The following is a 12,658-nucleotide window of genomic DNA, read 5'->3' as shown; positions in this document are numbered from 1 at the left end:
GATACTAGCTTCTATTCTATTGTATTCTATTCAATTCTATTCTGTCTATTTGAGTGTGGAATGAATGTTGGTGGCCGAAAGGGTGGTTTGAGTATCTCAGAAACGGCTGATTTCCTGGGAATTTTATGCACAGCAGTCTCTAGAGTTTGCAAAGAATGGTGTGAAAAACAAAAAAAATCCAGTGAGCCAGACTGGTCAAACTCTGTGGATAGGCAACAGCAGCAGAACACCAATGAGTCTAAAAAAGAAGTCTAATAAATACCTAATAAAGTGTTCACTGGGTGTATATTCATGGTGTGTACATGTGTAATTTAATTCTCACTTAAAAGCATTTGAATTCAAGAGTATAAGCACTAAAAACATGAAATATCTTGTTCTGAAAAAGACATGTTATGTTGTTGATGGAGACATGTTAAAGGGAGTGTGCCATGGTGCTTTGCTGCACACATATGAATTTCAATATCAAAATTCAAATTCATAGATGGATTAACATCCATCTGTTAATTCATTTTTTGTGATATTACTAAAAATATTAGTCAACCATGCGCGACCAATTTCCGATGTTTCCGTTGTTTTATCAATTCTCACACAAGCACATAGAATTCACTCAGTAACAGTATACAGGCAACTGAAAACAAAGACAGCACCAATGCTCAGTTATTGTAACATTAATCCAGTTAAATTTAATTACATCACAGAAAAAAAAAACACACACAAAGGAAACACAACAAGCAAAAAATACAAGTTAAGAAGGCTGCATGAGACGTCAGCACTCAGGTAGCAGGATTCCCATACATAACAGACATCACACATTCAGTGTAAAACCATATAAACAAAAGGAAATTTTGCACATTCAAAAAATTCATGTTAACCACCAACTGATACTTGTCATAAGGTTTAAATCTGATGCATTGTCCCAATGTAACAATTGTGCATTTATTGTCCATAAACTGAGGTACTCAGTCACATACCCACATGCCAGTTACGTATTCACATGACATAAATAGATGCTTTTGTTTTTGTTTATCAAATTTGGGTAAATGGAATATACCTGAAAATGTGCAGTTTATTTAAAAGTATCTCTGTAAGACTATACACATGGTACAATCATTTAAGGCTAAGGTGGATTCTCTAGGTCAAACAGCTATAAGAGGAGAGTACAGCAAGTCATTTGTTCACATTCTCTATTGCTAAGAAGATTGAAATGACAGTGTATTACAGTGGTTATGTAACTGGGCTTTGTAACACAGAGGTTGCAGGTTTCATCCCAGCTGGTGTTCTGCTGCTGTCCCTTGGCTGTTGAACAAGGTAATTAACCTGAATGGTTTTACTAGGCCTAAATATCCAGTTGCATTATATAATGGATTGTTATTTGTGTAAAATGCTCTGGATAAGAGCATCTGCTAAATAACAAATTTGGGCAAATTGCACTATCCAGTATGTATAACAGAGTAGCTATGTGAGTGTGTGTGTGTGTGTGAGTGAGTGTGTGTGAGTGTGTGTGTGTGTGAGTGTGTGTGTGAGTGTGTGGCAAAGTGGCATCCAGCTCTGATCATGTGAGCATTAAGCCCATAAACAAGTCTCACTACACAGTGCTAAGGTCTGTAGTCCTTGTCTTATTGAGTGAAATTCAGGTTTCTGAAGCAGCTCATGAAGCATCTGGAAAGCACTGGGTCAATCAGAACCCACATCAGGGGCAGCACTGGGTCAATCAGAACCCACATCAGGGGCAGCACTGGGTCAATCAGAACCCACATCAGGGGCAGCAGCTCAAGTGGATGCACAGTAATCCTGCCGTGCCGATGAAACAGTGGTACCATTTCTTCCTCGGATAGAGAAACAGAACCTTTAGCAAAATCTGACCTTTTTCTCTCTCAAACACTCTTTCACACTCACACACTCTCTCACTCACTCTCTCTCTCACTCACTCTCACTCACTCTCACACTCTCTCACACTCACACACACTCTCTCACACACTCTCACACATGCTCTCTCTCTTTGTCTCACACACAGTCCCTCTCACACAATCTCTCTCTCTCTCTCTCTCTCTCTCTCTCTCTCTCTCTCTCTCTCTCTGTTAATTAATAAAACACTGGAATCAAAGCTCAGAGCAGTCCCTGAAAGGCCCTACAGCTGGCTCCTAGCCCTCCCCTTACCCACATCTATGACCAGATTTCTCTGTCCCGTTGTCCATGTGGCCAGAGCAGAGGAGGATCAGCCATAACTGCCCGCTCCTGTATCAGCTGCCCGACCTCCGACCCCGGCAGTCCTAGGTCCCGTCTGCCGATACCGTGGCAACAGGGCCGTCGCGCTCCTGAGAGCCTGGGCTCTCGGGCAAGTTCATCAGGGTCACCACGACGATGACCACCACCACCACCACCGCCAGGACGCCGCCCAACACCACCTTCATCTTCATGTTCTCCCACCGCTTCTGGTTCTTCACCTTCTTTGTCGTCTTCTCAAAGGCCTTGCTCTGGGGGGGAACACGTGAGGGGTACCATTAGCAACATGCACTGCAGTGTTACACTGTGATCAGCCTTCCCTGAGCGTGACAGGGCGGCCTGTGGCGTAGCGGCACGTAGCGTAAGGTACATGACTGGGACCCGCAAGGTCGGTGGTTTGATCCCCGGTGTAGCCACAATAAGATCCATGCAGCTGTTGGGCCCTTGCGCAAGACCCTTAGCCCCAATGGGGATTGTCTCCTGCTTAGTCTCATCAACTGTACGTTGCTTTAGATAAAAGCGTCAGCCAAATAACATGTGATGTAATTCTACTTTAGTGGCTCACGCATTACTCCAAACTCGGTTCACGTTTTTTAGATGGTTTTTACCTCAGAGGAATGGACATGCTGCAATGACGGACAGATTTTTCTATCATATTCATTATTTTACTATTTATCAATCTAGTGGCCTACTCCAGGCACACTTCCATGAGCCCAGGCTGAGTGTTGGGCCAGAAATGATGCCACCTTTCTGACAGGTTTCAGGTCAGAACTTACCCTAGATCCACACTCACCACATACATTCATGCAAGCAGGAACCAAGGGTTACCAGGACAGCCAGAGAAGTTTGTTTCATCTCATTCATTGTATGAAAAGAGGAAATACCTTTCCAAAAATAACCCTGTAAACTAAAATCAGGATGTAAACTGTACATTCTCCCTCCATCTGATCCCACCCAAAGTGTATTTATGACATGACATTTCCTGGCTATTCTCTAGACTATGGTAGACCTTGGAGATGGGCGCCAATAGGGGATGTCCTGGCTGCTCCAGTGGTCACTTCAATAATTTGCTTTTTTTTAAAATATATAAATATACTTTGTTTTGCTTTTAGTATTATTATTATTTATTATTTTTGTTAAGTCTAATTAAGTGTTAGGGCTGGGGGTGGGTGGGAGGGAGAATGGGGCGAAAAAGTTTGATGTACTTGACATATCTTGCTGATTGTATTTGATCTTATTTGCAAACAGAAAATGAATAAATATATTGTTAAAAAAAAAAAAATTGCAACCGGTACAACCGGAGAGACACACTACATTCTAATAATGGGTTGACTGTCAGGTTCATACGTCGAAAGTACCAGCAGCATTGTTGGAAAGTTCCAAACGGAACATACCCTCTTAACTAGGCAAAAAAAGTTATTTGACTTATCTCCAACGAGTAACCCTTTTTAGGGAAACCTTCTGTCATAGGTGTGAAGTGTGAAAGTGTAAAAAAAAAAAAAAAAAAGTGAAGAAGAACTCTATCTAGTTTAAGGTTTCTTTCTCTGGAAGATTTCACACTTTGCACCTATGATAGGTAGAGGGTTCCATAAAGAACTAAAAAGGGTTCATTGACGGAGACAAGCCAAAAAAACCTATTTTCATGCATCAGCTACAAGTAACTCGAGAGCAGGTCTGCTCTCTGTCTGCTGCGAGCACATGTTTACATGATTGCGTGTCACTCCGGATAAGTGTCTGGTAGACATCCAAATGTGCTCAGCTCTCACCTTCTCCAGGAGTTGGTCGGCCCGGTTCTCCAGCTCCCCGAGCTTGCCAGACCGCTCTTCCGCCTTGTTCATGTTCTCCAGCATAATGACCTTCACCTCCTCCACCTCCTCCTGGGCCTGGCGCAGCCGGCTCTTTCCGTTCTCCTGCGGAGAGAGGACCGCAGCTCCCGTGAGAGCCCGCTGACACAGGGTAAGGGGGGGGGGGGAAGGGTTACCGATGACCCGAAACTGCCCAGTTCTGCTGAACTACGAGCGCCTGGACTTGCCTACCACCGTCAGGACAGGGCAGCAGAATCGCTCCCCCTATTTCGATGCAGACTAAAAACATACCTTTTCAAACTGTACCTTAGTCCTACCTCCTGATTTTATATTTAATAAATAAATAAATTGCACTTATGATGACTGTATGTTTAGAAGAGCACTTCATGTGTATTTTACTAATTATGGATGTGATGCTTTAACTTGTGGAAGAACCTATGCACTTGTATGTCGCTTTGGATTAAAAGCATCTGCCAAATTACTAAAATGTAAATGTAATGTAATGTAATGTAACTGCTGAGTTACACCTACCTAACCAGAGTTAGGCTACCTACAGGGGCAGCCAGGGACCTGGAAGGGTTGGTGGTTCAAGCTTTGGTGTAGCCACAATAATATTCGCACAGCTGTTGGGCCCTTGAGCAATGTATTTATTTATTTAGAGTGAGGGGGGAAGGGTTACTGTTGAGCTGAAATCAATGCTGAGTCACATCTGTGACTGCAGATGTGCTGAGTCACGAGACTGAACATTTGGGGAATATTTCACTTTCGGTGCAGACTTTGTGACACTTTGTCTAGGTAAAAAGACGAAAGAACTATCCTGTTGTGAAAAGAGGAAGGTTAATATGTGTTGAAAGCGTTGCCCACCTATATAAATAAATACATATAATATAAATAAAATGTCCGATGTTTTGCCGAATGGAACAATGGATACACTGTAAACAGACACGAATATCTTTTTTAGGACAGTACGATTAAATGATACAGACATCATCCATCAGAGTTATGTTGTTTTTTCCTACAATGAATTGGAATGGATTCAGGTAATTGTCTTTTTAATCTCACAGTGTTTCGTCTCTGGAACAGGACTACTTCCACCACTGCTATCAAAATAACTGAATTCAGCAACTTTTGGTGACTGCAGGCAGGTTTTTGCAAGACACTGATTTATGTGCTGTTGGTTTCCTTCCTCATTTATAGCAAAACAATGTGAGTATACACCCACTTTATTAGGTATTTTTTAGATTTCTTTTTTAGACTTACTGGTCTTCTGCTGCTGTAGCCTATCCACTTACGCAGCTTAACGCATTGCGTGTTCAGAGATGCTCTTCTGCATACCACTGTGTTAATGTGCGGTTACTAATGTTACAGTCACTTTCCTGTCAGCTTTCCTGACCTCTCTCGTTAACAACTTGTTTTTGCCCACAGAACTGCTGCTCACGGGATATTTTTTTTGTTTTTTTTGCATCGTTCTCTGCAACCTCTAGAAACTGTTGTGTGTGAAAATCCCAGCAGATCAGCAGTTTCTGAGATATTCAAATCACCCTGCCTGGCACCAACAATCAGACCACGATCAAAGTCACTTAGATCACATTTCTTCCCCATTCTGATATTTGATATTTCTCAGTGAGTGTACGCGACAAACCAACAACAATTACCAGTAAATATGATGCTGTTTTAGTTCACAATATTCTTGCACAAGACTATGCAGTAATAGCAGTAATAATAATTAAAAAACGGATTGAATTTTAATAAAGAAAAAAAAAACCCCACTCACTCATGAAGTTGGCAGGATGCAAGTTGTTGTATTTTAAAAAATGCTAACCTAATACATTATGTATGAATTCATACATAGGAACATTCTTTACATTTTTGCATAAGATGAGGATGGTGTTTCAACCCGCAAAACCACCATAAAGAGTGAAACTTTATATATATATATATATATATATATATATATATACTTTTTCCAGCGCCACATAGACTTCAGTAAATACATTGTAGTTTTACAGTAGCAGATGCCACACACGCACGCACGCACGCACACACGCACACACACACACACACACACACACGCACACACACACACACACACAGCACACACACGCTTGCACACACACACACGGCGATGGCATCTTTACTGGGGAAATGCTGCCCCTTTTCAGTTCCTTCCTTCCTCCTCTCTCTCTTTCTCTCCCTCCCCCTCTCTCCCTCTCTCCCTCTCTCTCTCTCTCTCTCTCCATTCCCTGGCATTTCCTGGCACTGGGGTGAATGTACCATCCACTCTGTAATAACAGTGTACATAACGCTATTTATTTAATGATAAAGGCTTTAAAGTTCAACCCAATGGTGTTCATTTGAGACACAAGCAATCCAGTCTTGCTTTCCCACTTAGGAACAAACTTTGCTGTGCTGCAGACGATCTAACATTACCAAGCTTTTAAACTTTTGTCCAAGGCAATGCATGACCCAGATATTACAAATTTAGTAAAATCCACCAATGGTACATGACAGAAGCGTACGATACATCATTACTGTCATGAAGAATTTTACTTGTTCGTACAATATAATTAGTTACTATGACATACTATGATTACTATGATTCTTTTCACAACAAAATTCGCCAAATAACCCATAACATTATTCGATTTTAAAATGACGAACATCGAAATCAACCCGTTATTAACGAATGCTATCTTGCTTGTCCACTATGAATGCTAGTCTGAAGTTTATTATAGTTGAGTTCCCTTTCACCCCTTGTAATATGGCTATAGCGGCGATACGACGAGGTGTATGTCATTTCATAGGAAAGCTCCCAAGGCAGTCAAATAACACATGCATTTGGCAAAACGTTCAGTGTCAAATTACGATCATCAAAATAGACGCGGATGTCACAAATAGGCTACGCTATGAAAAACACGGTTATTTAAACGATAAAACGGGTGCGGTAAAACTTCGTGGCATCAAATGTAGCAGGATTTCAGAGAACATAAAGTTTGCATGTCCTTTTAACACTTTATCTGGCCACTTACCATTTCTCTCTCACGACGTGATCTCTACTGTCGTCCTGGATAGTCAGCAAATTCGAATGCACTCGCTGGGAACTGCCGTCTTCTTTCAAAGTTCAGCTTACACTGCGGAGAGGGAAACGAAAAAACGCATAAAAACGTATCTTCATAGGGTTTTCCCCCAAAACTTCCAGCCCGTGTTTCTTTAACGAGGGGATTTGGTGTAGGACCATGACAGTGATAGTAGGCAGGCACGACCGAGGAGATGACGTATGAAGGGACAGCCTTTTTAGAAGTTACCCCTCTATCAGATTAGAGCGCCTGGCCGGAGCTAAGGGGAGTGGGGGGTATACGGTCCTCTCCATGGAGCATCATTCTAAAAACGCCCTGACGCCCGCACAATCCCCGTTTTTGCTTTCGTTTTCACAAAGCAATTTCGCATGAAGTCATATCCATGGCATACGAAAAAAAAAATGGATATGGGAGAAATAGACAAAAGACAAAGAGGAGGAGATACAATATATATAAAAAATCTACATTTTACAATTCTGAGACTGATTCATAAACTGAGGCAAATTTGAACATTGCACTGCTAATAATTAATTAACCAATAGCGCATTCACCCTGGATGCTCTGACCCCCCCCCCTTTTTTTTTTTCTTCCCCAATATCCCTCTTGTCTATTTTTTTTAGAATGAAATAAAATAAAAACATTTGCACTTACAATGACTGTATTTTTGTTTAGAAGAGCGCTACGGTATTTTACTAGTTATGGATGTTATGCTTTAACTTGTGGAAGAACCTATGCACTTGTAAGTCGCATTGGTTTAAAAACATCTGCCAAATGACGCAAATGTAAATGTAGAAATGTAAATGAAAAACAGGAAGTGGTTTCACAGTTTCCCTTTCATGTTCAGAAAAAGTATGATTCGATTTCAATTTGAAATTTACCATTATTGCTTAATTTCATGGAATTTATCCATTTACGTGAAGTGTTCCACTAGATTATTTCTCATTTTGATGATATGAGTAGGCTATTTATATAATTATTCATTATATCTTGTATAATATGATATACATTATAGTACAGGATGTTATCCCGGGGGTAATGTATAATTTCTGTGTAATGTATAATACCCGCAAATTAAAGGTGTTCGTGTGCACTTCAAATCAAATCCAATGAACAGAAGAAAACAATTGTGGGTGGGTTGCCGGAGGCCATAGCTGCTTAGTTTTTAGAATGCAAAACAGTCACAGATGTGATGGCAGGAGTCGAAGAGGCTACACGCGTGCACTAAGCGTATCTAACCACAAGAGGAAGCCGGCTTTCAAATATAGAAACTGGGTACCCAGGTGGCTCTTTGACAGGCGTTACAGGCAAGATATGACTCGTTTGAGAACGACTAGTCCATTAGCAAACAATGTTTACAAGTGAAAGAATGCACAAGAAGAAGGGTTACTCCTGCACCTTAGACCTCACAAGTACTCACCAGGAGTATGCCGGTTGCCAGTAGTCATCCATTACATTATTGGCATTTGGCTCTGATCCAGAGTGACACACAGTAGACTAAGCAGGGAACAATCCTCCCCTGGAGCAATGCAGGGTCAATGGCCTCGCTCAAGGCTGTGCAGATTTTATTGTGGCTACACTGGGATTCGAACCACCAACCTTGCCTGTCCCAGTCGTTTACCTTAACCACTACGCTACAGGCCACCCCGTGGAAGTCATCTGTAGAGTAGGTGATTCATTGGCACAGGCGGTAAAGCAGTTGCCTGACAGTCGGGGCGTTGCTGGTTTGACCACCTGCCTGGGCTGTGTCGAAGTGTCCCTGAGCAAGACACCTAACCCCTAAATACTCCTGACGAGCTGGTTGGCGCCTTGCATGGCAACCGATTGCCGTCGGTGTGTGTGTGTATGAATGGGTGAATGTTGAATGGGTGAATGTTGTACAGTTGTGCATCAACCAAGTCTGACCCAGGTAGAAAGTTTCACCGATACAAAGTCTCCGGTTGTTGAGTGAACGCTGGCGCAACTAGCTGCCGCTGCTCATCGGAGTTGTCTGTGTTTGTCTGTAGGCTACGTTTAATTTAGTAACTTATACGCACTGTCAACGCCATCGCGTCATGTCATTTTAACTATCTACTATCCCGTCCATCGTCTGGGTTTATGTTGGTCATAAATCCAACAGGACTGATCTGAACTAACATGACTAACCTACCTGCAACTACCTGGCTAGCACCTGTGCTCCGGTGCCCAGCTAACCTCGATTATTTACGTGGTAACATCTCTACGGATCTACCGGAACTATCTACCATCCCAAAGCTACAAACTGTGGATCTACCGTCTCTCTGCTCCTGCTTCTGACCCGATTAAGAGCTGGGGAGTGAACTGTCTGCCACCTAACGCAACGGATTGTTTACGTGGTAACATCTCTACGGATCTTCCGGAACTATCTACCATCCCAAAGCTACAAACTGTGGATCTACTGTCTCTCTGCTCCTGCTTCCGACCCGATTAAGAGCCGGGGAGTGAACTGTCTGCCACCTAACGCAACGGTCTGTGGGCCTGCCTGCTCGCCCGCCCGGCCTCTGTGTCGTTGTGCGAGCCCTCTCATGAGTACCGAGTCTGCTTGGGTAAGTTTCGTGCTTGCTACTTTAGTGGGTGAGTCAGTCTCTTGCTTAGGCGGTTACACTCGCAGGGTTTTGGTTACCTCCGTTGCCAGCCCCTAAGGGGGTCAGTGGTTACACTTGTTGGCTAACGTGCTAGACTACTTGGAAGAGGGCTAGGTGTGTCAGTGCTAACCTGTTGTCTCCGGAACGTCTGCTTGATCGAACCGTTTGGTTGGCTGTTTCCCATCCTCCTCTCCAATTGCTTCTCTGGCTCCTTGTCCATGAGCTCTGGCTGGTACGCTGGTTTCCTCGTGAGCCCTGTCAACATTTGCACCAGCGATTGTGCACCTCATCCATGGCTCTCAGCTACTCATCGGCCTGTCTCCGCAGCTTGCGAAAAAACTGTTACAAATGTCCAGATGCCCTTTTGTCACATCAACACCTCGTCCCAAATACATTCACCGGGGCTCTCGTAGGACATTTGCCCGTTATCTTCACCCTAACAACATTGACTCTCTCTGGAGCTGGACTCGGAACATAAAACGGAACGCTGTACAGCGCATTGCTGATTTCAACAAGCTATGCCCCATAACGCCTGTGAAAGTCCCTCAGAATTATTCTACTTCAAATAATGCATATTTTGCTTTGTTAAATGAATTTTCTGAGCTGCTATCTGCTGTGTGCCCTATGTATTCATCTATCCTGGCTCTGGGTGATTTTAATATACATGTGGATTCAAATAACTGTACCGTTGCTGATAATTTTCTTAGTGTGCTAAACTGTTTTGATCTTACTCAGTACGTAAACTTTCCCACTCACTCGAATGGTCACATTCTAGACCTTGTCTGCACTGCTGGTATCTCTCCATCTGACCTTGGCCCCAAGGATCTCTCTGTCTCTGACCACAAAGCTGTCTTGTTCAATATTGCTGTTCCTGAGCCTCACCGCCGCCCCCGTCCATCACGCTCCATCATGTTTAGGAACACCAAGAACATTGACACAGCTGAACTATTAGACACGCTGCAATCCCAACTCACAGATCAGCCACTTAACATGTGTCCTGATGATCTTGTTCTATTCTACAATTCTCATCTATCTAACATGTTAAATCAGATTGCCCCGTTGAAAACACACACCGTCTCCTTCCTACGCTCTGCTCCATGGTATACACCTGAGCTGCGTAAAAAGAAGGCTGCTGGCCGCCAACTGGAGCGGCTTAGCAAAAAGACTGGACTAACGGTGCACATGCAGGCATATAAAGACCATGTCCTGGCCTACAAGGAGGCTCTTAATGAGGCTAAATCTGTGCATTACACCAACATTATTGCCAGAGGTCAGAGTAACCCTAGAGCCCTCTTCTCCACAGTCAACAAGATACTCCAGCCTACCAAACCCTTTCCACTCACCCCTTCAACTGATATCTGCCGTGAGTTTCTTAATTTTTTCCAAAACAAAATCCGCACCATCTACAGTCAGTTTCAATCACTCCCTACTGCTGTCACGCCGAGTGGTGCTCCCATTTCCCATACCTTACCAGCTCAGCTGTTCTCAGCCTTCACACCTGTCGACGAGCACTTTGTCCATGACCTTGCCACTAAGGCTAGGAGCACTACCTGCCTCTTCGACCCTATGCCTACCCCACTGGTCAAAAACTGCCTGCCAGCTCTATGCCCCATCCTTGTTCATATTACAAATTTATCTCTTTTAACTGGTTCTGTTCCTTGCTCACTCAAAACTGCAGCTATCACCCCTGTCCTTAAGAAATCTGGAGCAGCTGTTGATGATCTGAAAAACTATCGACCCATCTCAAATCTCCCATTCATAGCCAAACCCCTTGAGCGCACTGTTTCTTCCCAACTCCAAGAACACCTGACACATCACAGCCTATGGGAAGTGTTTCAGTCCGGTTTTAGGGCTAAGCACAGCACTGAGACGGCCCTGGTCAAGGTCGTAAACGACCTGCTCATTGCTGCTGACACAGGCCTTGTCAGCATTCTCCTGTTGCTGGACCTCACTGCTGCCTTCGACACGGTCTGTCACAACACACTGCTCACCCGGTTGGAAACACTCTTGGGTATCACTGGCACTCCACTCTCCTGGTTTAGGTCATATCTCACAGCGAGGGAATAGGTAATTTCAGGTCTCCCAGTTCACCCCTCTCACATGGTGTTCCCCAGGGTTCTGTCCTAGGTCCCCTGCTCTTTGTCATTTACATCTTCCCCCTTGGTGACATCTTACGTCAGTATGGTTTAAACTTTCACTGCTATGCTGATGACATACAGATTTATATTCACACTAAGCCCTCCCACACACTCCCTCCCTCCAATCTGGTCACCTGCCTCAATGCCATTAGCACCTGGATGACACAGAATTTTCTCAAACTTAACCATGACAAAACAGAAGCCATACTCATTGCCACACCAGCTGTATTGAAAAACTCAAACTATCACATCTATCCATCCCCGGCTATTTCACTACCACTACCTCTGAAGTTAAAAACCTTGGTGTCATTATTGATTCTACCCTCTCATTTGACACTAGCATAAAAAACATCACCAAAACAGCTTTCTTCCACCTCAAAAACATTCCCAAACTCCGCCCCTCACTTAACCCCACCGCTGCTGAGACTCTCATCCATGCATTCATAACCTCCAGACTTGATTACTGTAACGCCCTTCTCTTTGGTATCTCAGCAAAGAGATTAAACAGACTCCAATACATTCAAAATTCCACTGCAAGAGTTCTCACCCGCACTAGGCCCTGGCGACACATCACTCCCATCCTCCATCAACTACACTGGCTCCCTGTGCAATACCGTATTCAATTCAAAATCATTCTACTTGTTTTCAAAGCCCAACATAATCTTGCACCCTTTTATCTTTCAAACCTCCTGACCCCATACCAACCAACCCGCACCCTACGCTCCACCAATACCCACCTCCTGCTCACCCCCACTGCACATCTCCGTTCTGTGGGTGACAGGGCGTTTAGTGTAGCTGGCCCCAAACTCTGGAAC

General features: G+C 43.6%; 1 protein-coding gene across 2 annotated transcripts; it reads right to left on the bottom strand.

Moving 5' to 3' along the window:
• Nucleotides 1–554: 554 nt before the first annotated feature.
• On the bottom strand, nt 555–9,951 carry vamp5 (vesicle-associated membrane protein 5). 2 transcript variants are annotated; one of them, XM_061261594.1, is made up of 4 exons: nt 9,836–9,951; nt 7,058–7,159; nt 3,990–4,133; nt 555–2,474 (listed from the first exon to the last, which is right to left on the bottom strand). In XM_061261594.1, the coding sequence occupies exons 2-4, from the start codon at nt 7,058–7,060 to the stop codon at nt 2,271–2,273; spliced, it is 351 nt and encodes a 116-aa protein (XP_061117578.1). In that variant the 5' UTR covers nt 7,061–7,159; nt 9,836–9,951; the 3' UTR covers nt 555–2,270. The 2 variants fall into 2 exon arrangements, with proteins under 2 accessions (XP_061117578.1, XP_061117577.1); XM_061261593.1 differs by lacking the exon at nt 9,836–9,951 and adding an exon at nt 7,757–7,823.
• Between the last annotated feature and the right edge of the window lie 2,707 nt (nt 9,952–12,658).

The sequence above is a fragment of the Conger conger genome, chromosome 11, assembly GCF_963514075.1.
Source record: "Conger conger chromosome 11, fConCon1.1, whole genome shotgun sequence".
NCBI classification, from domain to species: Eukaryota; Metazoa; Chordata; class Actinopteri; order Anguilliformes; family Congridae; genus Conger; species Conger conger.
The sequence above is the reverse complement of the archived record's forward strand: the minus strand, read 5'-3'. Positions and strand labels throughout refer to the sequence as shown.

Coding starts and splice junctions, on each gene's coding strand:
- vamp5 (XM_061261594.1), bottom strand. Junction 2,475..3,989: donor CCGACCAACTCCTGGAGAAG/GTGAGAGCTGAG, acceptor GTTCCCCCCCAG/AGCAAGGCCTTTGAGAAGAC.